We start from the raw sequence: 27,946 nt of genomic DNA on the forward strand, positions 1-27,946 counted from the left end.
GGGATAAAACCTGCAAGAGAGATCCTTCTAAAAGTAGTATTCAGTTGTATGTATATGGAAAGGATATCAGAAAGTGTAGTAACTCATAGTCACAAGGTTGCAGAATACTCATCCTAGGGTCAAGAAATCTAATTTAGCACATGTGGAGAATATGGCTGTTCTGCCTTCATCAGGGAAATTCATTAAGCTGTCCTGTCTGCAATATTAAATTTGGCCACTAGATGGAACCTGAAATACATTTACTGTTTGCAGAAACCAGAGACTCTGTAACTTGATTGTATGTACTGTATTTCTCATGTTTTTCCCAATAGTTTCACCCCAGCCTGTTTTGTTAATATATTGCAGAATAGGAGGATTTAGCTGCAGGGAAACGTGTAGCGATGACAGAACAATGACCATCATCACAGAGAGTGTGGGTGGTCACAATCAATGCTCAGGGGATTTTCCAGAGATTCCTGCATTGTGCTAGGCTGCAGTCAGATCCAATGAACAATGGTATAGGAGCTGAGTCTCCAAAATATTATTATTATAATAATTATTATAATTAAGATTTATATAATGCCAACAGTTTACGCAGCTCTTTACAATATAAAGGGGAACAGAACAATTACAATACATTTCAGTACAGAAGGAATAGGAGGGCCCGGCTCACAGAGCTTATAATCTAAAGGAAGGGGGAGGTGATACAAAAGGTGACAGCTTCAGGGGATGATCTGATGGAGGTGACTCAAGTACAGTTCTTAGGTGAAGGTGGGGTAGGCTTTCTTGAATAAATTAGTTTTCAAAGATCACCTAAAGGCAGACAGGGTAGGAGCTGACCAGACATATTGGAGCAGGGAGCTCCAGAGGATGTGAAAGGCTCTAGAGAAGTCCTGGAGGTGAGTGTGGGAGGGGGTAACATGGGAATTGGAGAGCAAGAGGTCTTGGGAGGAGCAGAGAGGATGGTTTAGGCGATATCTGCAGATGAGGATGGTGATGTAGCTGGGAGTGATGTTGTGGATGGCTTTGTACGTTGTGGTTAGTATTTTGAATTTGTTTACATTGGGCTAGCAGAAGCCAGTGAAGAGATTGGCAGAGAGGGGCAGCAGTCACGGATCAGTGGATAAGGTGTGTTGGTCTAGCAGTAACATTCATAATAAGCTGTATTGTTGCTGTATTGTCTCCTGTTATATTGTAAAGCGCTGAGCAAACTGTTGGTGCCATAAATCCTGTATTATAATAATAATAAGCTGAAGGGGGGATAGCCTGTGTAGGGATAGGCCAATGAGGAGTGAGTTGCAGTAGTCTAGGCTCTAAATAATGAGTGAATAAGCTGTTTTGTGGTGTTATTAGTCAGGAAGGAGTGAATTCTGGAAATATTGCAGAGGGTAAAGGAGCAAGATTTAGCCAGTGATTCAAAGGAGAGGTCAGAGTCTAGGATTACACATAGCACTCTGGCATGTGTAGATCGAACCAATGGTTGTGCTGTTAATCTCAAAGATAAAGTCAAAGGGACGGGATCAGGCAGAAGGAAATATTACAAGCTCAGTTTTTGAAAGACTGAGTTTGAGTAAGTGGTGCTTAGTAAATTTGTGATATGTAAAGAGATTAAGGGGGTGAGTTGAAAGTAAAGATAGATCTGGGTGTCATTGGAAGCCGTGGGATGTTAGTAACTGGCCCAGAGAAGAGGTATAGAGAGAGTAGAGTTAGGGTCCAGAGAAGGAGCCTCGGGGTACCCCAACAGAAAGAGGAAGTGGAGCGGAAGAGATGGTATTGTATGTGACACTGAAAGTGCGCTGAGATCAGTAGGAGGCAAATCAGGATACAGAGGAGTCATGGAGGCCAAGGAAGTGGGGTTTGTTGAGGAGAACTGGGTGATCAACTGTGTTAAAGACAGCATAAAGGTCTAAGAGTATGAGTATGGAGCACTAGTTATTGGTTTTAGCAGTTAGTAGGTCATTGGTGAGTTTTAATAGGGCATTTGAGGGGGAATGTTGTGGGCGAAAGCCAGACTGTAGGGAATCAAGAAGGTTGTTGTCAATATATATATAACAACTCATACGGTTGTGGACAAGGTGTTCAAGAAGCTTGGAGGCAAACAGGAGCAGGGAGATGGGTCTTAAGATAGTCTAACAGGTGGAGTCCAGTGAGGGTTTTTTAAGTATGGGGTTGACCAGTGCATGTTTAAGCAGGGATGGAAAAGTGCCTGAGGAGAGGGGAGGTTAAAGATGTGGGTTACAGAGTTTAGGATGGAGCAGGAAAGTGGTCGCAGTGATTGTGAGGGGACAGGCTCCAGGGGACAGGTGGTGAGGTGGGCAATGGAAAGGAATTTGGAAACTTCCTCAGTGGTAACAGGGTTGAAGAAGGAAAGTATTGTGGGACTTGGTGTGTTGGTTGGAGAGAAAGCTGGACACTGGATATCTTATCATGAATTTTGTCTATCTTGTTTTTGAAATGATTGGCAATCTCTTGGGCAGTAAACAAGTTGGTGGCTGGAGGGAGTGGGGAGTGAAGTAAGAAATTAAGGTTGGAAAACAGTTGACAAGATTTGGATGAAAGGTGTTTGATGAGAGTGGGGTAGTAGGTTTGTTTAGCAGTGTGGAGGTAGGAGTTGTATTTGAGAAGGGAAGATTTGTAGAGGGTGAAGTCTTGCAGGGATTTAGTTTTATGCTACCTCACTCAAGAGCACGACTGAGTCTCTTGAGACTTCTAGTGTTGTCTGCTTGTCAGGGTTGTAGCAGGAGAGCCCTGGTTCTGGGTGTAGAGAGAGGAGAGGGTGTGTCCATGATGACAGTATGTTGTTGTAGGCAGAAGTGACCAGGTCTGGGCAGGACAGGAGTGTGATTCTATCATAAAGGCAGTCAGTAGCGGGAAGAAGAAGGGAAGGGTTGAGGTGGCGAAGGTTCCTGTGGGTAACCATTTGCAAGTTGGAAACTTGGGAGGTAAGAGACAGGGAGAGTGTGAAACTGATAAGGGTGTGATCAGAGAGAGGAAAAGGGATATCGGAGGGGTTACAGGCAGCGCAGAAGTGGGAGAAAATGAGGTTGAGGGTGTTAGCATTGGAGTGAGTGGTGATTTGTGTCCATTGTATTAGGTTAAAAGAAGAGGTTAGTTGATTAGTTGAGAAGTGGCTGCTCTGTTCACATTGATTGGAATATCACCGAGGATGATGGTGGGTACTTCAGAGGTAAAATCGAAAAAGTGTGAAACAGGGCTGGGAGCCAAGTAAATTATTACATTCCTCAGACAAACTAGAGAAAAAAGACAGAAGCCGTGATCTTCAAAAGAACAGAGAGAAAGAGAGGGAGGTGTAGGAAGAACCTGGAAGGTGCTTTGTGGGGAGAGGAAAGGTCCAACTCTGCCTCCTTTTTGTCCATTTGGTCTGGATGACTGAGTCCACAGGAGGTCACCATGGGAGCAGGCAGCTTGAAAGGTCATGTCAAATTCCTGGAGCCAGGTTTCAGTAATAGCAAGTAGATTGAGGGTGTTGGAGAGGAAAAGGTCATTGACAGACGACAGTTTGTTATAGACTGAGTGGGTATTCTAGAGGGCACACATAAGGGAGGGGCTGACTCCTGGAAACAGGGAGATTGAGATAAGAGAATGAGGGGTATGGCTGTTGCCAGAGAAGGTAGATTTCCAATTCTTGGGGGGGGAGGGAGTTATCCCCAAATGTTAGGAGTATTAGGAGGGTAAGGTTGGTAAGTTGTGTGCAGGATTTATAGGAGAACAGATATTGCAATGAATTTGAAGTGGTGACATTATGTGGGCTCAGAAAGAGCAGGAGGTGATAAGTGCAGTAATATTGAGAGGGCAAAAGTGAGGGAGATATTCATAGGTTGGGGGGGGGGGGTTTTAAAGAAATGAGAGTTTGAAGAGAGAGGGTGTTATTTCAAAGAAGGAGATTAGTAGGAGCATGTTGCAGGTTGGAGAGAGGGGAAAATGAAAGCCCAAGGAGAGAGAAAAGATTAAAGGGAACTTCCAGACAACTTGGCGTCGACCACTGATGTATTTACCGTACTCACTTTTGTACAAGAACCTTAATCTAAGCGCCGTGTTGAAAGTGCCAGGTACTTAGCAAAGAAAGAGCACTTTACAGAATAAGTGGCAAGCCTAACCTCACAAAAATATAACCAAATTGTGGTCAGCAGATGTACCCAATAAATAAAAAGATGCTTCCAAATGGATTGTTCAGAAAGATCAGTATTTATTGATCATAAGAACAGGTTAAAACACACCATTAATGTGTTCCATGGCTCTTTGGTGGTCACTTCATCAGGGAAAGGTATAGAGTACACTTTAATGGGTGGGATCTGTGTGCATTTCTTCATCCTGGAGTAGACGGACAGTATACTGGAAACACCTGTTTATTTAATGGATGCCTCTGCTAATCACATTTTAGGGCCCCATCACCTGTAACATAAATTGAATGTCACTGTGATATTACCATTCTGTTAAAAGTCTCACACAAAGATTGAATTGTTACAACCATGTGTAGTTACTATTGAGTGCCCCGGTTTTCAAAAAAAAGGGAAAAAGCACATACTGCTCAATTTTAAGGGCCTGGAGAAGGAAAAGGGGAATACATGGAAGACATGGAGGACAAGAGACAGACTCACTAGCTTTTAGTTTCTTAACTACTAACCCCAAAACATTTCAACTTCTGGTTTTTGGATGGTATGCCTTCCAGGAGATGCTCTGCACCCTACTGGGTGATCCATGACACTTTTTTATAGAATATACACCAAGCTCTGTGTTCTGCACCTCTATTATTCTTCATATTTCCTATACATGGAGGGACCCCCATTAGTTATAGGTCGAGGATGTGTCTATGCTGTCCTTGTTCGGTAAGGATGTACATATATCATTGTATACAGTTTTTTGTTTTATGTGAAAGGAATATGATTGTGCATATTATTAGTAGAGGCATAAATACTTTTTATTATACTTTTCCATTCCATTATCAAAGCATGCACTGGACCATTTAGAATATAACCTGGTGTATGTCAAGGGTGTTGACAGCTGTATAGTGTTTGGATCATTGCTCCCACCCCTTGATGGGAGGAGTCTATTCAACATCACGTGACGCTATTAAGACTGCTATTGCAACATACAAGATTGGCTCTGATGAAGAGGGGATCACCCCTCAAAACGTGTCAGCAATTTTAAGGGTCCTCTCACATTTGGGAGTTGATTGGGTGACCAATCGGCTTTGGACTTTGATATCGTTTTGTTAACATATTTTTTGTGAGTATATATCTTCTTTTGTAATAATAAAGTTACTTCCCTGGTAATGTACTAGGCTGGTGTGCCCTATATTCCTTGTATTACAATGCAGGTACTTGGGGAAGCTCTGAATATATTAGGACTGTGGTAAAATCTCTGTGCCTTTCTCCATATTCTAGTCTGCAGAATGTTGGGAAAGCACAAAGGAGCCCTAAGTGTCCATTTAATCATTTTGATTAGCAAGCTTGTCTCTGTTACAAGACATTACCCACAAAAACACTTCTAGTACACAGCAAACAATATATAGATTGTTACTAATATATATTATTAATATGTCAGGTAAGGCATGTACCCAGCTTGGTGTTACTATGGAGATAATATTTTGTGGATGGTATGAAATCAATACATACATGTAGAGGAAATTGTAGAATTTGTTGGGATTGGATGTCCACCGCTCTGACGGTCGCGGCTTCAGACCCCCAGCCCTTCTCACCAACTCATGACCGAAGGACTAGCCAATCTAAAACCGCGCTGCCACGTGCGTAACAATGCCACGCTCAGCTGCACTCTGCACAAAGATTTTCCAGCTAATGGACCACAATCTATGTATCTGCAGCCTGAGAGCGATTGTTACTGGGTCAGGTTATTACGCAATTAACCCTTCACATGCCACCACCACATTTTTGTAGAGAAAAGGAGGAAACTTGCCAATATTAGCAATAACACTGTGATGTTTGAATAATCGTCTATATACACACTGTCCCCGCAGGCAGATGTATATAGAGGTTTAAAAACACACAGTAGAGCTTTTCAGAGACAGGGATTCTTAGTTTGCATTAAAGAGCTTTAGAAACAATTCAACACTTTTCAGATAATAGGATTTATTACTAAAAAGGTCAAAAGGGTGCAATAAAAATATTTACAGACAAAGATGTAGCCAATATATATATATATATAAATACAGAGAGCAATACCACAACAGAAAGATAACAGAAAGAAATTTAGAGAGGTAGAATACTTGCCGTCAGCCCTGGTTTAAGCAGCTTCAAGGGTCAGAGCAAAAGGGTGCCTTATCTCCCAAAGTTGGTTCCTGGTGTTAAAAGGGAGATCTGTTCAGCTTAACTTCTCCAAACCTGACAACCTCTTTTCTAGGAACTCAGCAGGGTGTCTCCTTAAAGCAGAGAACCAATCGCCTCATTTGGGGAGGGGCGTTTTATGCGGGAACTCAGGCTATGACCAAATCCCTCCCAAGTTATACCATGGTCAATAACCTTCCCTAGGGAAATGTAGCAGCCTAGCCACTAGTAGATTAATATGCAGAATCATCTGCTGAACGTCTAGATATCAAACATGCCATATCTCACTATTCCAGCTAGAACTATATGGCTTTCTGCTCTCCTGTAGACTTCAACTAGGGGTGTAATATATCAGGTGACTTGTATTAAAGTGACCAATCTGAATATATGCATATGAAATTATATGGAAAAGTGGGTTTTAAATGTGATGCCTATTTTACGGCTATCCCGGAATGCGTTTAAAGTCCAGTGAAGGACTGGTTTATGGCTTTACGACTAGCTTCAGAGCAAGAGTCTCACAGACATACTGGGCTCAGGCTAATTGGGGTTTATAACCATGAAGCTCTCCAGCTGGGCCTGATGTCTTTTGAACTCAGCATATACACAGACCACATTCCTGAGGGAGGGGGATTGGAGGGAGAGAGAGATACAAGATGGAGGGTCTTGAGCAAGATGGATGACCGCGTCCATCTCTGTACGTACAATTGCTACAACTGCTAGAAGCTTTTATCTGAAAATCTTCAACCACTGAAAAATTTAATCTGCCTGCACACCTCCCCTCCCCCCCCAAACTGAATGATATTGTTTGAATATTACACTTACAAATGTTTGATAACAAAATTCATTTATTCGCCTTGTTGTCAATGTCTAAATGTATTTAAATTGTATCTATTTGTTTTTCCTTCATTTTTTTAGGAAACACATTTACATTTGAAAAAAATCCAACATATAAGTACTACTATGGATATTACAGCTATTACTATTACTATTACAATTACTTATATTACTATTACTACTATGATCTTGGTTTTCTAAGTTCCCATTTGGTAAAAAGTCCGGCTGCAGGATCCTGGACTCTGAACGCTCAGGGGAATTTATCACTTTCTGTTCAAATATTGGGATTTACTGGTAAGTTCTATCATTTCAGTGTATATGAATATTTCTGACTCTGACAGGTCCTCTTCTATGACTTGTCTAATAGAATTATTCTTGATAGTTGGATAATGTTAAATTCACACCAGATTTCATGGATGTGCTAAATCCAGGACATATATAAATCTAGATTTTGCTGTTTTTTGGCAGTTCAGATTCCCAAATGTCTTCTGGGAGCCATGTGACCTCTATTGAGCCAATCTTTTTTGTTGTGATGCCCCTCCCAGAGACCATCTCTCCCCACTGCGGTTGAGTGAAAAAGAATGAAGTAGTGATCAGGGGCGGACTGACAACTCATGGGGCCCCCAGGGCAATAGGGGATCATGGGGCCCCTGTGTCCTTGCCCAAACTCAAAAAAGCCTATCAAAAAGGTACCAGAGGCATCTCATGGGGCCCCCTACTGACCCAGGGCCCTCAGGCAGTGCCCGAGTCTCCAAATGGTCAGTCCGCCCCTGGTAGTGATGGTCTGAACACCCCCCTGTTCAGTTCATGGTTGAATATTTGAACTTATCGAAAGCTCAACCGCGAACTTCGAACAGCAAATTACTGAGCGGTATCTTCCTGCATCTGAGTATGAGGTAATATACCGCTCAGCTATCCAATCCGGCATGAGTTCTATGATGAAGTCACGCGGTATTTTAGTATGAGACATTCATTCATGTTTTAGCTGTAGGTCAGGTTCACCACTGACAGCCGAATGTCAAAAGAATTGTCGACATTACCTGACGATTAAAACACTGAAATAAATTGGTGTGGAGTCCCCCCTCCCATCCATACAAAGCTCTTTGGGTCTGGTATGGAATTTGAGGGGAACACCCACACCAATATCTTTTTTAAATGGCGTGAGGGGTCCCCTCAAAATCTATACTGGTTGGCAGGTAAGGAGGGGGGGACAAGCGTGGTTGTAGAGGTTTGCGAACTGGGGGCTTATTGGAATCGCCCCCCCCCCCATGTGAATGAGTATGGGGTACATAGCACCGCTAACCATTCACAAAAAAAAAATTTTGTAAAAAAAAGACAGGAAACAGACCTTGACAAGTCTTTTAATAAAAACAAAAATAAAAAAGTCCCCCAAAGTAGATCAAACATCAATCATGATGTCCGCCACCACCGCCAACCCCCAAAAATAAAAAAAAAAAACTCCGCTCTTCACTCTGGCTCCTGCCATCTGACAGCTGAGCCGGGGTAACAATTCTTAAATACTGTGATGACATCACAAGGGGGCGGGGTCACCCCATCATCAGCACTAGCATCAACAGACCCTCCAGCACACCCCAGAATCACTTGCCATTGACATACATTCAGTGCTGGAGGTATGTGTTCCCCGAGGTTCCCACTGAAACAAGTCCTGGTTTTTCCACTGCTGGTAATGTTCAAACTTCTCAAATTCCACTCGAACTTACCTACTTATTATCTTCTATTCTGTGGAAGGAAATCCTCACAGACTGAATATACCGATCACTGAATATACCGATCACTGAATACACCGATCACTGAATATACCGATCACTGAATATACCGATCACTGAATATACCGATCACTGAATATACCGATCACTGAATACACCGATCATTGAATATACCGATCACTGAATATACCGATCACTGAATATACCGATCACTGAATACACCGATCACTGAATATACCGATCACTGAATACACCGATCACTGAATACACCGATCACTGAATATACCGATCACTGAATACACCGATCACTGAAAATACCGATCACTGAATACACCGATCACTGAATATACCGATCACTGAATATACCGATCACTGAATACACCGATCACTGAATATACCGATCACTGAATACACCGATCACTGAATACACCGATCACTGAATACACCGATCACTGAATACTCCGATCACTGAATACACTGATCACTGAATACACCGATCACTGAATATACCGATCACTGAATACACCGATCACTGAATATACCGATCACTGAATACACCGATCACTGAATATACCGATCACTGAATACACCGATCACTGAATACACCGATCACTGAATACACCGATCACTGAATACACCGATCACTGAATACACCGATCACTGAATATACCGATCACTGAATATACCGATCACTGAATATATGTTTCTAAAGCATCCTGTAGAGTGAAATGTGGGCGATGTATTGTTGGCAGATTGTAAACAAGTTCTGTATAATGATTGTTGTCAGAAAATGTCACTTTATCAGGAATGATGATTTGCTGATTGCAACAGATGTGTGCCAAGAAATGAAATCTAATGTTCTTCTTTTTACTTTTTTTGTAGAGTCGGACAAATCAGGTAAGATTGATATATATTATATTTTTGTAAATATTACAGTTCTGTTATCTTTGTGTTATGTGTAGAGATTGCTGGTCTGTGGATGGAATTAGACGTGCAGAATGGGAATATGGGTTTAGTTTCCGATCAATTTGTTAAGTTACTAATTTAGTTTTGTTGCATTCGTAATGAATTTGTTTTGTTTCTGGTCTCCAAAGACCCTGTATCCACTATATCCCTGTACCCCGCATTCACTATATCCGCTCTCCCCGGACCCCGCATTCACTATATCCGCTCTCCCCAGACACTGCATTCACTATATCCGCTCTCCCCGGACCCCGCATTCACTATATCCGCTCTCTCTCCGGACCCCGCATTCACTATATCTGGTCTCCCCGGACCCCGCATTCACTATATCCGCTCTCCCCGGACCCCCTGGGGGATATGATCTCCATGTATAATACATAAGGGGGGATATGATCTCCATGTATAATACATAAGGGGGGATATGATCTCCATGTATAATACATAAGGGGGGATATGATCTCCATGTATAATACATAAGGGGGGTATGATCTCCATGTATAATACATAAGGGGGGATATGATCTCCATGTATAATACATAAGGGGGGGATATGATCTCCATGTATAATACATAAGGGGGGATATGATCTCCATGTATAATACATAAGGGGGATATGATCTCCATGTATAATACATAAGGGGGGATATGATCTCCATGTATAATACATAAGGGGGGATATGATCTCCATGTATAATACATAAGGGGGGATATGATCTCCATGTATAATACATAAGGGGGGATATGATCACCATGTATAATACATAAGGGGGGATATGATCTCCATGTATAATACATAAGGGGGGATATGATCTCCATGTATAATACATAAGGGGGGATATGATCTCCATGTATAATACATAAGGAGGGATATGATCTCCATGTATAATACATAAGGGGGGATATGATCTCCATGTATAATACATAAGGGGGATATGATCTCCATGTATAATACATAAGGGGGGGATATGATCTCCATGTATAATACATAAGGGTGGGATATGATCTCCATGTATAATACATCAGTGGTTCATATAGTGAACTCAGTGTAGTTATTCCCCCTGAGGTCATCACAGAGGACAAGGGGGCGCTCTTTACGTCTGGAGGAAAAGAAATGTAATCTCCAAACACAGAAAGGTTTCTTCACAGTAAGAGCTGTGAGAATGTGGAATAGACTCCCTGCAGAGTTGGTTGTGTCCAGCTCAGTGGATTGCTGTAGGAAAGTCCTGGATTCTTTCTTGGATACACAGAATATAACTGGATATAACATTTATAGGGAAAGTGGATCCAGGGAATAGCCGATTGCCTCTCGGGGGACCAGGAAGGAATTTTTTCATGTATCATGCTTGGCTATGTTTTTTGCCTTCCTCTGGATCCACTGTGGATATAAAATTATAACTTTTTTCTCATTTTAGGAACTTGTTCTGATTCTGACTGCCACCCAGATGCCACTTGTTCAGAATTTGGAGGATACGGGGAGTGCACATGTAAAGTGGGATTTGCTGGAGATGGAAAATCTTGTACTGATATAGATGAATGTCAGGATTATTACACCAACAATTGTAATCATAATGGTTATGGTTACTGTGTGAACACTGCCGGATCTTACACCTGTAATTGTGACTCCGGGTTTGAGTATAAAAAAGAATTTGGCTGTTTTGATATTGATGAGTGTGCGGACAGATCTCGGAATGACTGTCATCCAGTAGCTATATGTACAAATTATAATTATGGAACCTATGACTGTACTTGTCCCTATGGATATTATGGAGATGGAAAGCACTGTGAGATCAATGAATGCCAACAAGGAACTCCATGTCACTCTAATGAAGAATGCGTTAAGAACATTGGATCCTATTCCTGTATTGACCCTTGCTCCAAGTACACCGTACTCAATGATCCCTGGCGCAGTAGTTCTAATACATATGATTACAATAACTGGTATGACTGGTATCATTGTGACTATGACATGTCTGGCTGGTATCGGTTTAAAGGAACATATGACCAGCAAATCCCTGAGCACTGCGTACCACAATTGAGCTGTGGGACTACTATCCCCATTTGGATGAACGGCTCCCACCCTACAGTCAGTGACGGCATTGTGAATCGTACATTTTGTTCCAACTGGTATGATGGATGCTGCACACAGCCCTATAATATTTCTGTGAAAATGTGTCCGGGAGGATTTTATGTGTATAAGTTACAGAATACACTAGGCTGCAACTTTGCCTATTGTACAGGTAAGTACTGACACAAAGCATCATTCAGTGTGTTGTCTTCTTGTGTACAATTATATATATATATACAGTATGTATAATTCTTATGTGCAGTCTTTTCTTTCAGTTTATAAAACATTCTTTGTGTTCCTTCTCTTCCAGAATCCAAATATAGCTGCTCAGGGGTGGACTGCGCTCCGGATGAGGAATGTAGAATTGTGGACGGAGTTCCCGGCTGTTACTGTCAATATGGAATACAACAAGGAAATATAACAGGTAGGTTATAAAACATGAGGATTCATTAGGAAATCTGCCCGGAGAGTCATTGGGGATATTTTCCTTTGTGGTGGTCTTTTGCAGGCCAATGTGCTTTGGTGTCAGGCTGCTCCCTCTTCTTCAGGGCTGCAGAAGCTGCATAAGATGAAATATCGGGACTCTGTCTAATTCAGGTTTTCTAAGGAGAAATTGGTGGAGAATCAAAGCTAAGAAAAATCATTCTGGTAGCAAAGTATTGGCTGCTGGAAAAATATCCACCAGTTTTCTTTAGAAAATGTGAATAAGACAGAGCACTGATTTTTCTTCCTACTCCCTGAGTCATGGGGAGCAACCTGTCCCCCAAAGCAGATTCGTTCATTGTTCTTGGCTACTTGGATTCTAGTTTCTATGGAGGGAGGGTTTCTTTCACCTTTTGGTTCCTAGATTTCTTCCAAGGAGTCTGTGCAGGCCTTTCTTATTTTAAAAGTAGCCTATTTGTAGTCATTGGAAAACACAGAGTAGGGGGGCTCAATCACTGCCAAAAAAAACCTGTTTAGGAAGAGACAAGGACTGGCTGGGACAAGGCTGCTCACTGTCCTTATGTACATGTATGGGAAAAGAAACAAAAGAGCTTTAAAGGAGCGCCAGAGCCCTATATATTGCAATGAGTGAAATGTGATACATATAGGAAAGTTCAAGAAGAGTCAAGAAGAGTCAAGAAGAGTCAGGTGTAACATGAAAACAATTGAATCCAATAATATCAATATAATCCATAACATCATAATTGAATGTCCACATATCACCAGTATAGTCCATGGAGGATAAGGCACATGTGGGTATCCCATAGCTGCATGTGTGGGTGGCTCCAGTGCCCAGTGTATGTCCAGAGAAGGGAACATTCCTGGTGATGACAATGGGAGTAACTCAGAGAGTAAGGAAGCCGGCGACTCCAAAGTTCTCATACTCGGGCCGTCACACCAGAAGTGATGATTTCCGAGACCAGATGTGATTTAAGAACCTGGCGGAACTATTCCAGAGGAACGCTGCTATGTGGGCATCAATAGGTGGAGATGTCTCCAACCTGGAACTCTGAACCAACTACTCCAATAGGGAATCTGGGCCTCTGGTAAATAGACAATAAAGAAAATTGGCAGATAGATGTAGTGACTTCGTCAGGTCACATGACTCCTTTAAAGCTTTTATTTGGAGTCAGTGAAATCTTTTAACCCCTTTCTGCTGCCACCTCCTGGGCCTTTAATAGCTTTTAAATGCCGGGAGGTGTAGGTGGGAATTTGGGTCATTTGACCACTGTGGTTGGCTGTCACAGCAGTCACATGATTGGAAAGGTCCTGATTACTAGCATGCATTGGGAGCTTTCCGGTCCCCGCCAGTGCCTGTGCTGGACGCGCGTTCTCAACACAGAAGTGTTTGCATAGGGACGCATATATGTGACACATCAGCGGGAACAGGTTAAAGGGAAACTTCCCCAGAACCCCAGTTGGGACTCGCTGCAGCTCTCCATACTCTGCTGGAGAGATTTAAAACAAATAGTTCAAATTATTTTATTATTAACAATTATTTTTATTGTAAAAAATACAGTTAGCCCAGGATAGGAATTGTTTGATCGCTATTGGAGCAAAACTATTGTGGTTTTATCACTACTGAACTGGAATATTGTAGTGCCTTAGAATGCTGGGAGTAATCCCTACTGTGGAGGAAGATTGCGGTTTGTCTGCTTTGGAGGAGTGAAGTCATCATCTCTGATTATTATTATTATACAGTATTTATATAGCGCCAAAGGGTATGCTCAGCGCTGTACAATAGCAAGGGGGATAGAACATGAGACAAGACAGTAACAATACAATACACGAGGGGTTCGGAGGCCCTGCTCTTTCGAGCTTACAATCTAGGAGGGAGGGAAAGGTGATGCAGGAGGAGATGGCTGTGGGGGATGGAGTGGTGGGAGGAGTGGAGGAGGTTAGTTGTTAGGTGAGGTCGGGTGTTAGGTGAGGTTGGGGTAGGTTTCCCTGAAGAGGAGGGTTTACTGTCATCAGATCACCAGTTGGGGGGATGGGGTTGTGTCACTGAAATGAAAGAATAGCCCTGCCTCTACAAAGATGATATGTGTGATTAGCAAGCTATGAAAGAATTGAAGAGATTATGGAAGAAAACTACATAGTAGCCTATACTAGTCTGGTGTCTTTGGTAGGATGATTAGACACACTTCCTGATTTTGACAAATAATTTAAAAAATGCTATTTTAAAATAAACATGTTCTGACTTAAAATGGTCTAATATTGTAAACGTTCCATTTCTTCATATCAGTGTCTTTGGTGAGCCCATTAGATTCCAGGTTCAGGCTGTACTGAGAACATCGCTTTTTTGTCCAAATCAGCACTAATTCATATCCTCTCTAAGCCACTCCCCCAGCCATTCTTTTTCTCAATGCCAAATCCTTAGTGGCCAATAAAGGCCGTGTCATTTTAAACTTGAATAACAAGGGGTGGGGCATATCACTAAGAGGGGTCGGAGATAGTGGTGGCTTGGGCAGATCCTCCATAAATCCAGGGTTTTGAGTCCAATTTGAAGTATAATAAATGTTCTTCCATGTCCTCTGCCTGCACTCTAGCAGCATTGTTACCAGGTTCAGATTAATCCAAGAACTTGATTCTTCCATTTTTCAGATTGATAGAGTTATGAATTAAAAATTAGGAATCTGCATGTCCCCTCTACCCAAAGATACTGGATACTATGGCCATGGCTGAATAGCTCTGATGGATGTATTTCAGCTCTAAGAAGGTTCTTCTAGAAGAAATATCCATATAAAATGTCCTCCCCTCCCCCCTTTTTAAAAATCAGTTTTTGTGTTAATGGAGACCATTATTCTTTGCAGTACTGGTCTCCTAAGATTTGCAAAAATGTGTTCCATATGGCACTTTCCTGCTGGAATAGGGTAGCTAATACATTTCTACCCCCCTCTTCAGTGTACAGTCAAAGGGTCTTTTTAAACTGATACAATCCCAACCCTCCATTCACTCATTTACTAAAAGCAGTCAACACACTTAAAGGATACATTCACCTTTGTAAAAAAAAATAAAATATAGGTAAATGCACGTCTTTTTGTAGGTTAAAAAAGTGAATTTATTATTCTTTAACATTTCAGCCTGAAAGGCATTGCACCCGTGATGATCAGATTGTGGGTGCAATGCCTGGATCCTGCAGACTCTCCCACTATACTGTCTGCCCATACATCATACGGGCAGACTGTTCCTGAATGACAGGAAGGGTCAATGAACTACCTAGAGTGCTCACCAGCTCCCGCGTAGTTCACTGAGGACTACAAGCCATCAGCCTCAGAGGCTGACAGTAGTTGTAGTTCTTCCATTCACAGAACTCTGTGAATGAATGAAGCAGCTTGGTGGGCGGAGCCCCATGCACCTGCGTTTTTCTTGTTTTTTTTTTTTCAAATGGTGACAGCAAATTTAAGGAGAAGATCCCCAGATTGCTGTCACAGGGATACAGTGGATTGGGGTGAATGGGAACATGTAACATGTTCCACCCTAAAAACGGTTGGAACATGGGTTGGAACATGTAACGTCCCCAGAGGTGAACTTAAGCTTTAAGTAATTCTTTGTGAGTGAAGCAGATGAGTTAGTTTGATGACAAAGTAGATCTTGTATTATATTATATTATATTATATTTAATATACAGAATAGTTTATATTACACTGACAATATATATCAATACATTTTTTCTTTCTACCTATGTAGATGACCGTATACCACAAGTCACCTGTGGCCTGGGGAACATAGAAGTGAGGTTCAGCAAATGTCTCCTGGAGCAGCGGGGATATAACACATCATCCATCCATCTGAGAGACAATTCCTGCCGAGGAATCATTGAAAGAAGTGATAAAAGTTACATCACTTTCATCACACGGCCATCAGATGGTAGTTGTGGGGGATCCATTGGGGTACGTAGATGTCCACTGCCATGTTATCTGATGTTGGGTTCATGAAATGTTTGCATCACCATTGTCCCCATTTGTTTGATCCAAGTCTTCTCACTCCCCGCCACCAGTTGAATGGGCACTTGATCTTTATAAACAAATGTCCAGTTTTGGTCATCACTGCATCCGTATATCACTTTCTCTAAGTGCATTCAATAAGTTGTGTTCAATATACAGATCATTCATACAGAAGTCAGTTCATAAAAATGTTTTTTTTTTCACTGGACTTCTTTATCAATGGACTTTGAGAAAATGACATGAGGACATGGAATGGACCTGTTACTATTCACAATAAGTACATGAATGGGTATGCTACTTTTATGTTAATTTTTTAATTGCTTCATGAATATATATCATGTAATTAAATCATTTTAACACATTGGATATGGAATCATACATTATCTTATCTGTATTTCAAGAGAAAATACAAATAGAAATGAATAAAAATAAAAGATGTACCTGATATGTGTCAAATATACAACAGACTTCCTGTAGTGATCTGATAGCAGAAAAACACTAAGGGGGGATTTAGATAAAGCAAGTAAACCCGGGATATTCACCTACCCATCATCCCTCCTTCCCATTCTCTGTCCAATCAAAGGCTACATACTGGTGAATACTAATGTCCAGTAAAATTCCTCAATTGATGGATCTGAATGTGCGGTGAGAAGGTTTGATGCTGAGTATCTTCTAGCAGACTTGTCGGCTTTCCAATCAGAATCAATAAAATGATTTGTAAATCACAAATGTTTAGAACAGATCGGGGTCAACAGCTGTAACAATGTAACTGAGCCCTGGATTCCCCCTTGAAGAACAAGAGACCCAAATGAGCAGTAAAAGGTGACTCAGTCCAGGCGTTAGATGATCTCTATGGTGGAGGATACCAGGGGTGGACTGACCATTTGGAAACTCGGGCACTGCCCGAGGGCCCGGATTCAGTAGGGGGCCCCATGAGATGCCCCTGGTACCTTTTTCATAGGCTTTTTTAAGTTTGGGCAAGGACACAGGGGCCCCATGATCCCCTATTGCCCGGGGGCCCCATGAGTTGTCAGTCCACTCCTGGAGGATACAACAGGGACAGACAGAGAGTGATCAGTAAACCAATCATTGGTCACTTTATTGGTGTTCTGACTTATTTTGTTGCCTTGCTTTGATTGAAATGGCAGCTCACAGCGTGCGTCAGACTGCAGAGGAAATGAGCCGGATACATGACTACATGACAATAACATACAATAAGTCATATATAAAAGAAAATATTTTTTCCTGGAATTGTTCTTTAATTTTTACTGTATATATTATTTTTCAGAACGATGGAACTGATATCACATATACAAACACCGTATACCTAACACCAAAATCTGACGGAGTGATTATTAGAGATGAGTACCCCATTGACTTCCATTGCTCTTATCCATCAGACATGGAGATCCACCTTCTAACCGCTATCAGCAGCTACGTAGTGTGAGTCACTTTCCTTGGTACCTTTCCTAGATACAGGTGTAGTGCTGAATGGAGAAAATGGAAGTCCGGCACCAACACACTTTGGAATAAAATAGTTACAGATTTTATTTGTTATCCATCAAGTCAATAAAAGAATCTATAATATAAAAAGATTAGCGTGTTTCTGCCCCTTCTGGGCCTTAGTCATTATAATTATTACAACTAAGGCCCAGAAGGGGCAGAAACACGCTAATCTTTTTATATTATAGATTCTTTTATTGACTTGATGGATTACAAATAAAATCTGTAACTATTTTATTCCAAAGTGTGTCGGTGACGGACTTCCATTTTCTCCATGCTTATCTATGGCAAGCACAGTGTATGTCCTGGCATAGACCAAGTACCCTTCCCTATGAATACGGTGTAAGGGTTTGTAACACCACAATCATTTCTTATCCAAGTAGTGCTAAATGAGCCATTTGGTGTTCAGTCCTGTAGAAATGTAATTCTTATGTTTATATATCGCCAACATATTTCAGAGTGCTGTATACATCAGGCTCCACTCTATACATCAGATTTACAGTCAATCTACCAGTCACATGGAAAGACATATACTGAATCTCGGGATGATGTGATAAAATACAAACTAATATGTTATTGAACATTGTAAAGCAGTTGGAGGGAACTGGTCCTGTCATATCAGTACATACAAACTCCATCTGGCCGGTGCCCCTGGTTTGTCACCAAACTGCCTTAGGCTGGGAAGCTGCAGATGTAGAATGAGCCGAACATTAGTACCAATATAAAGATTAGGCTATACACCCTGACTTATCTTCAATTCTCCATGTGGCTTTTGTCCTTCCAAGTCAGTGGTGCCTCCCGGAGACCAGACTAAGGTCTGTCATTGCTGGGCTCATGTCATGTCTATATATTTTTTGCTTGTTATTTTATTAATGACTATATTCTGTTACAGCGGGGTTCCTATCAATATCGCTGGAACAGCAAATTTCACAATTACGATGGGTCTATTCCAAGATTCCAGCTACACCACCCCATATACTGACTCTGAGGTGTGGCTGGACTCCTCCTCCATGCTATATGTTGGTGTCATTGTAACCGGAGCTACGGCTTCATCGCCATTTGTGCTCATCATGAAAAACTGCTACGCCTCTCCAACAGCTGACAGCTCCTACGGCCCCCGATATGATATCCTGATAAACCAGTAAGTTCATTACATGTGTTGTATATTATTGGTATCAAGCCATAGTAAGCTTTGTCATTTTATCCTTTTCCCAGAATTGCCAAATAAAAACAGAACACTTAATCAGATCTGCAGCTAGGAAAATATGAATATTCCATTGCAGGAATGGACAAACTCCAGGAAAACCCATATTCCTCAGATATAGCCGAGTGATGAGGATCACAGGAGCCCCGTCATTTTATTGGGGACATGGTTGGATGCTTCTCCTTGCTCTTCACTCGATTTATGTGATAGCAATACATGGGGTGACAATGTATAAAGAGGAACAGTTGGTTTTCCTATTGGGTAGATGAAGTGTTGAAGAATGATGATGAAGGAACAGTGGAGTGTAGGTACGGGTGGGAAATGTTACCAAACTTACAAGGCAAGGTCTAATCAAAGATCATGAGGAATGTAAAGCTACCCGGTTTATAAAAACCTGATCTGGGTTTTGGGGAGACCTTTCTAAGAGACTCTCCTGAAAGCTCTGTAGATTTTAAGGAATGTTTATTATCATCTTAGCAAGAGACTGGCATGCTTTCCCACCCTTCACCCATGGGGAGTACAGAGCTGAATGCCGGGGGTGCTGGGCTTCTATATGTTGTGTGTGAGTTTGGAGGAGGAAACGCTGTTGATATGAAAGAAACTCACAAACAACAGATACAAACCCAGAACAGAGGACATTCAGCTTTGTACCCCCCATGGGTGATGGGTGGGGAAGCATGCCAATCCCTTACTAAGATGATAATCAAAATCCTTAAAATCTAAAGTACTTTAATGTTCAATAGGTTTGTATTAAGGGTTTCAAGATACATACATCACAAATACAAAGGATCCACAATTGGAGCAAGTGATGGTAACACACATAGGCTGGTAATAGGATCTGTAATACACTTGTACAAGAAAGGAGCATTGAGGCACCTTAACACTGGCTGCAGGATTTTATTAAAGTCTCTTTACATTTTTCAAGTTGCTTTTATGTCTTTTTGTCTAAAACTCAAAGCATAAAACAAGGGAAAGGACAGGTTGGAAATGATTTTGTCTTTTTTACATAATGAATGGGCCTCCTGTTTGCTCACCAAACTGATTTTAGAATTTACCTGTCAGGCATTGGTGTCAAAATCTAATCAATGGTGGAAAAAACCCCAAAATGACCTTTCAGATCAGGAAAACTGTTACAGGAAAGAGAATATTAATGAATGGGGATTACTCACCTTTATAGCTTGATATTGCTGAAAATATTCTGACCCTTGTCTGATGATATCACTTTTAGATGTCCCAACAAGAATGACCCAACACTGTCTGTGGCAGAAAATGGAGTGTCCCTTAAAGGTCGCTTTTCACTTCAAGTGTTTAAATTCCTGGGAGGATTCAGTCAGATTTACTTACACTGTCAGGTCGGCTTGTGTGACACCTCCAGCAATGACTGCTCAGCTGTGAGTATTGATTGTTATTGTACATTTCTATATTCTAAAGTTGGGAATTCAGAAAAACTGATGAATTCCAAGTCAAAACTGATACATATGAAATGTTTCTTTTGAAAAGGAATTTTGTGAATCTGTTTGGCTAATCTTGTGGTTTAGGAACCCCTGCCACACTGCACAGCCAGAAATATAACTCCACTGTTTCCTGTTTCAGTAACTTTCCTTGTCACCTGCCTGCTAATTGGACAATGAGTTATCATAGAGATGATGATGGTTGATTATCTAATGAGCAGGCTAGAGATAGAGATGGGAGCAGGAGCCTGAAATCTGAAGAAGAAAGTAGGAGCGGCGCCCTCTATAGGTGTAGTGTGGTAGAAGGGTGGGAATCACAAATCAGACTGGAAAGGACTTGCATGTTATTTTGGCAGTTTAAAAATTTTACTATAATAACTATAAATTTACAATTCATTTGAAATTTCTTGGAATGTTTATTACATAATAGTTTATTAATTTTTATTATATAATAGTTAATGACTTCATAATAAGTCGGTACATTATGTATTTATTGCAATTTAAAGTATTTCCTATTTGTAAAAAATAATTGATAATGATAATCAAGTGATATTAATACTTGTGAGCTAATATGGTGAAATATAAGTGATCAATTAATCAAATAATTTACTAATATATGCACATGTGGTTCGCTAGCTCCTTACACCAACTCATAAATAGTGCCACAACATACAAAATAAAAATTATATTATTAATGAATAATAATATTTAGTGCTGCGCTCCCGACCTAAATTAATTATATAAAATAACTTGCAACAGTGATTATCAGTTCATAATCAAACTATATACTCAAAAACATATTAAAATAACAAAAACAATATAATATAATATAATAGCCTTGATGCAAACAATTTCTGTGTTAAATGAACAGTCCTCTTGATAAATCCAAAAACTTGTGTCACCAAATGGGGAAAAAACACCGATGAATATTAATATACAGTCATGGCCGAAATTGTTGGCACCCTTGATATTTTTCCTGAAAATCAAGTATTTCACACAAAAAAGGTATTGCATTAACACATGTTTTGCTATACACATGTTTATTCCCTTTGTATGTATTGGAACAAATATAAAACAGAGGCAGAAAAGCAAATATGACATAATGTCACACAAAACCCCAAAAATGGGCTGGACAAAAGTATTGGCACCCTTAACTTAATATTTGGTTGCACACCCTTTGGAAAACATAACTGAAATCAGTCGCTTCCTATAACCATCAATAAGCTTCTGACACCTCTCACCCGGAATTTTGGACCACTCTTCCTTTGCAAACAGCTCCAGGTCTCTCTTATTGGAAGGACACCTTTTCCCAACAGCAATTTTAAGATCTCTCCACAGGTGTTCAATGGGATTTAGATCTGGGCTCATTGCTGGCCACTTCAGAACTCTCCAGCGCTTCTTTGCCATCCATTTCTGAGTGCTTTTTGACGTATGTTTGGGGTCATTGTCCTGCTGGAAGACCCAGGATCTTGGACGCAAACCCAGCTTTCTGACACTGGGCCCTACAGTGCGACCCAAAATCCTTTGGTAATCCTCAGATTTCATGATGCCTTGCACACAGTCAAGGCACCCAGTGCCAGAGGCAGCAAAACAACCCCAAAACATCATTGAACCTCCACCATATTTTACCGTAGGTACTGTGTTTTGTTCTTTGTAGGCCTCATTCCGTTTTCGGTAAACAGTAGAATGATGTGCTTTACCGAAAAGCTCTATCTTGGTCTCATCTGTCCACAAGACGTTTTCCCAGAAGGCTTTTGGCTTACTCAAGTACATTTTGGCAAACTGTAGTCTTGCTTTTTTATGTCTCTGTGTCAGCAGTGGGGTCCTCCTGGGTCTCCTGCCATAGCGTTTCATTTCATTTAAATGTCGACGGATAGTTCGCGCTGACACTGATGCTCCCTGAGCCTGCAGGACAGCTTGAATGTCTTTGGAACATGTTTGGGGCTGCTTATCCACCATCCGGACTATTCTGCGTTGCAATCTTTCATCAATTTTCCTCATCCATCCACGACCAGGGAGATTAGCTACAGTGCCATGGGTTGCAAACTTCTTGATAATGTTGCGCACTGTGGACAAAGGCAAATCTAGTTCTCTGGAGATGGACTTGTAACCTTGAGATTGTTGATATTTTGCCACAATTTTGGTTCTCAGGTCCTCAGACAGTTCTCGTCTCCTCTTTCTGTTGTCCATGCTTAGTGTGGCACAGACAGACACACAATGCAAAGGTTAAGTGAACGTCTCTCCTTTTTATCTGCTTTCAGGTGTGATTTCTATATTGCCCACACCTGTTACTTGCCCCAGGTGAGTTTACAGGAGCATCACATGCTTGTAACATTCTTATTTATCCGCAGTTGTGAAAGGGTGCCAATACTTTTGTCCAGCCCATTTTTGGAGGTTTGTGTGACATTATGTCGAATTTGCTTTCTTTCCTCCCTTTTTTTGTTTTGTCCCAATACACACAAAGGGAATAAACATGTGTATAGCAAAACATGTGTTAATGCAATACGTTTCGTGAGAAATACATGATTTCCTGGAGAAATATCAAGGGTGCCAACAATTTCGGCCATGACTGTATATTGTGCTCACCTCCAATTTTCGCCTAATATATAAATAGGCAAAAAACACTTTTTGTCCTGACAGGGCAGATGAAAACTATCCTGCTCCAGATCTCTCACTCAGCCGGTTGCAAGTTGTTGTATGCTAATGATCCACCTGGTGTCTCTCCACAATGCTGCTTAATAAGAAGGATATGGAAGGATTCCTCACTCTCACCTCCAGGGGTCTATTTGTCTATATATCCCCTCCAGAACTCCACATAATGGTACGCCACAGGGTCATGGCTCATATCCCCCTGATAAAGCCACATGACCCTGTGGCGTAACGCGTAGGGGAGGGGCTCTGAAGTCACCACGTTCTGTCGGCTAGCTAACGGCGAGTATTGTTAGTGTGAAGACCTCACACAAAGGCATTTCTCACAGGCGCATTTTGATTGTTTTTAATGTGAGTGCAATTGCTTATTTGATTATTAAAATGTTTAAAAGGATAAGACACTATTTTTCGTTTTCTTTTTGATACCATTATGTGGAGTTCTGGAGGGGATATATAGACAAATATAGGCAACCAGCTGAGTGAGAGATCTGGAGCAGGATAGTTTTCATCTGCCCTGTCAGGACAAAAAGTGTTTTTTGCCTATTTATATATTAGGTGAAAATTGGAGGTGAGCGCAATATATATTAATATTCATCGGTGTTTTTTCCCCATTTGGTGACACAAGTTTTTGGATTTATCAAGAGGACTGTTCATTTAACACAGAAATTGTTTGCATCAAGGCTATTATATTGTTTTTGTTATTTTAATATGTTTTTGAGTATATAGTTTGATTATGAACTGATAATCACTGTTGCAAGTTTTTTTATATAATTAATTTAGCACAGGAGCGCAGCACTAAATATTATTATTCATTAATAATATAATTTTTATTTTGAATTGATAATGATGATTTTTATTGCATTCATTTTTCTCCTTTAAAAAGATTCTTCAACAATATACATAATTAACTAACTGATATAACTGATAGCTATTGGCTATAGAATCCACTCGCTGCCTGCTGTCAATTACAAGCAGATAGCCTGATGGGGATCTAGTGTTTCAGCTCTCCATCAGGCTCCTCCCACCGTAACACCTTTAGATGTCAGGAGGCTGCTGGCTGGGGACATTTTGTGGAATTACCTGTAAAATAAATTATGGATTTTTTTTTCATAAAGTTGGAAAACACAATTTATATTCATGAGCTTAGAAACAGTAAAGTTTTACTTCATTTAGAAGAGTAATCTCTTTTCTATGCATATAGTAATATGAAACTAATTAGGGCGACAAACAGAACATCTCTATTATTGTTTCTGGGTAACTATTCGATGACTCTTTATTTTTGGTTTTAGAGTTGTCCTGCTATGAGATCTGCTTCGGTGGACAATAATGTGAAAAATATAACTATTGGACCCATATACCAGAAAGGTAAGATTTATTTTTATAAAGACTGTTTTTGGAAATATGTGATGTCTCCTATACTGTACATGTGACTGTCAATATCTACTTCTAGTTCACAAAACATTTGTATAACAATGCTTAGCATGGGAAGGTGTTAGTCGTATGGTACAGGACACGGGATCTTTAGTTGTTGCACTGGGTATTATGCATCTGCCTTCAGGAGATTAGATGTCAGTAAAAAAGAGATCATCAATGCTATCTGAGTTCTGCAATGGACGATCAGCATCACCCCTTTTTCTCTCATCACTTTGGCCTGTCCTTGGTACCTCCGGATTTTCACAATGGCACTTGCCCCAGTCTGAGCTCTGCTGTGTTCTCTGGATTCATGTTGTGGGATTCCTGGATGATCTCCCAGTAAAGGATCAGTCCTCCCTATCCCTGTCAGCTAACATCCAGTGGATTCTGCAGATTCTGCAAAGCTTTGGTTTAATCCCCAGCCTATGAAAGTCATTGCTGGAACCTTCTCACAAACTAGAGGGCTTTGACCTGTTATACATGACCCAGTCCAGGATTTTCCTACCCTGGAACCAATTCGCTTTGTGGCTGCATGATTTTCTGGGGTGGAAGGATTGCCCCTTTGAGGCAGTGCCATATGTCTACTTTTTCTCCAGACTGTTGCAACTCACCATTTTGTCAGCATCTGACCACAAGGCCATGCTCTCCCTGGTGTTTAGGGTTTTCTACTCAGTACTGGAGTCAAGGAAGTCCTTTCCTCCGAAGATGTGGAACAGGAAGCAGACATGATTTTCTCATGGACAGAACTGCATATTCCAGCCCTGTACACATCCACATCTCTGGAGTGGAAAGCTGGCAAGTGAACATTCTCAGTCTTCAGAAAGACTATTTTGCTTGGTGCAAGTTAAGGAAATTTCTTCTAAGAAATACTCCAAGGGACTCATCCTGCCCTTCTGCCAGTCTGGTCTGAATCAGCATATGGCTTTGAGCACTAAAAAGGGGAAATATCAGCCTTGGCTGTATTATTTCATAGACCATTGGCTTCTCATTCACTATTTAAGGCTTTTGTACAAGTTGTCTCACACATTTCACTTTGCACACTCCACTGTTTCTCCACAAGGTCTTAATCTGGTTATTTTAGCTCTTCAGAAGCTGCCCTTTTGGACCCACTTGGGATATTTTCCTTAGCCTGACCTCATTTACAAGGTGGCCATTCTTGTTACTATCACCTCTATGTGGAGGGTCTCTGAGATAGCAGCCTTAGCCTGTGAGGAGCCCTTCCAACTGTTGTACAAGGACAAGACTTTCTCAAAGCCTCCTTCCTCCTTGAGGTGGTTTCTTCCCTACATCTCCTCCAGTACATTGTCATTTCTTCCTTATGACCTGCACTGACATTTCTCTCCACTGCCTTGATATGATATTCACTATGAAAATTTACTTCTTAGCTGGTGCCTCTTTTATGCAATTTGCTCCTCTTTTTGTGCTTCCTATGGGTTCCCAAAGGGGAATCTCTGCTTCAGATTCCACCATTGCTACGCGGATTAGACACGTCATCGCCTGAGTTCATGGTCTAAATGATAGGACTCCTCCCTTCCTTTTTAAAGCAAACTCTACCAAACCTGTTAGTGCTTCATGGGCTTTTTAGCATCGGCCATTTGGTCTTCCATTCACATTCAATGAAGATTTACCAGGTGGGTATTAAGGCCTCCTCTAATGGCAATATCAGTCATAGGTGTTACAATCAGCTTTCCGACTCTGTTAATAAAAGAAAAGATGTGGCACTCCTAAACCCACAAAATAAACATGTTGTGAATGGAGAAAGAATGACTGAAAAAGAGGACCTGACTTGTGCACTATGGACCAAGCAGAAATGGAGGACATCTGGCAGATCAAGGGTTAACATGTCCCACAGCACCTCTCCACATGGATCAGGGAAGATCCAAACACATCAAGCAGCATAAAAGAAAAGCAAGGGTGAAGGAAGATGTCAGTATTTTACAACTTCCATAGAAAAGAAATATAATATCCTCTTACATTGTAACAAATGATGATGATGGGCACTCCGTAGTGCAGTGACATGGGCACAGTGGGAGATAACAACGCTGGATGCAGTGTATAGACAAAGCCTGAACTGACAAGCTGATAGAGCATAGCATAGCACCGAGAGTCAGTACACGGGCCCACCGACGGGAGTGGGCGGGGCTATGACAGCAATCTGTTATATGTTATTCTATATTGTATCAGCCAATCAGTTTAGACTTTGCCTTTACACTGCATCCATTATTATCTCCCTCTGTGCCTGTGTCTCTGTACTACGGAGTGCCAGTCATCATTGGTCACAATGCGGATATTCTGCTTCCTTTCTAGTACAGTTGCAGATACAACATCTTCCTGTGCCATTGCTTCTCCTTGATGCTCTGCGTCTGTTGAGCCTTACGTTTGGATGTCCTAATGACTGAAGATTCTGTGTCCTGTACTGTATGACTAACAAAGTTCAATGTTTGACTTACCAGTAAAATCTATGTACAGGAGATCCCCCTCCCCCCATCTGATCTCCCTATTGCCTGCTACAAAACTGAAATATCAGTTCCAGTGGGAGGAGTTAAAAAGGTGGATGTCACTGCGCACACCCTTTTTTTGTTCAATCATCTGAAAGTAGCTGCATAATAGCCAATGTAATGAATAAGAATCCTCTATCTCAAATTTCACTCCAAGAAAGATTTTACTGGTATGCCAAAAATACTTTTATTTTCCCTCCTCTTGTAATTATTATAAACGGAATAGTTTGGTATTTTTCTCACTTTACAACCCACACATTTTATTTTATTTTCTCTTACTTTACTATCTTACCAAACTTCCCGGTTTTTACATTAAATATGATTTATAATTATAGAAAGGCAATCAACGGACTATAGCAATGGCTAAAATGTGAAAATAACTTGTTAAACGTTTATATAGAAGTGATGTCACACTATTCTGTTTTTTTCTTTGATGTCTTTTCCTTTATTTGTAGTAAATTGGATATAATACTTTGGCTTCATATCAGTAGCTGATACAACCTGATAAACTAGAAGTAATCGATAAAAAAATGTATTTTATATGTACAGTAAACCTTTAGAATTCTAAAAATCAAAGCAGAAATTAAGGTAGTAATAACAAATAATAAAACATTTATAATAATAAAAATGAAGTTAATAATATTTGTATCTTTATTTTACTTCCAGCCGCTGTGTCGTCTGTTGGAGGTGAGTTTGACTTTTTTATAATCAGCTGCAATTTAATCACAATGCATCACACATGAAGGAAGAATATAATAGAATTAACTAGGTGTTCTCTCATTGGTTGCTGGTAAAAGAATAAGGGGGATTTTAGAAACACAGAAATTTCCTTAAATATTATTGTTTAATGGAAGTGAGTTTGTATTGATATTAGTGGTTCTGAGCACAGCAGCTTTGAGAGCCAATCCAGGCTCCACTGTAGTTAGCAC

The 27,946-nt window shown here is 40.8% G+C and overlaps 1 protein-coding gene across 1 annotated transcript in view; it reads left to right on the top strand.

The window, feature by feature from the left end:
• LOC149470712 (uromodulin-like) overlaps nt 1-27,946 on the top strand; it is a 55,700-nt gene that overhangs the window by 21,279 nt on the left and 6,475 nt on the right. Inside the window, exons 8-17 of the mRNA XM_089661623.1 lie at nt 7,197-7,409; nt 9,725-9,739; nt 11,217-12,041; nt 12,180-12,293; nt 16,043-16,245; nt 17,588-17,742; nt 18,695-18,943; nt 20,235-20,397; nt 24,396-24,471; nt 27,684-27,704. Coding sequence (XP_089517749.1) covers nt 7,197-7,409; nt 9,725-9,739; nt 11,217-12,041; nt 12,180-12,293; nt 16,043-16,245; nt 17,588-17,742; nt 18,695-18,943; nt 20,235-20,397; nt 24,396-24,471; nt 27,684-27,704 — 2,034 coding nt within the window. The remainder of the gene's footprint in view (nt 1-7,196; nt 7,410-9,724; nt 9,740-11,216; nt 12,042-12,179; nt 12,294-16,042; nt 16,246-17,587; nt 17,743-18,694; nt 18,944-20,234; nt 20,398-24,395; nt 24,472-27,683; nt 27,705-27,946) is intronic.

This window comes from Staurois parvus, unplaced genomic scaffold, assembly GCF_062004578.1.
Source record: "Staurois parvus isolate SC_StPar_1 unplaced genomic scaffold, SC_StPar_1.0 ptg000034l, whole genome shotgun sequence".
Lineage (NCBI taxonomy): Eukaryota > Metazoa > Chordata > Amphibia > Anura > Ranidae > Staurois > Staurois parvus.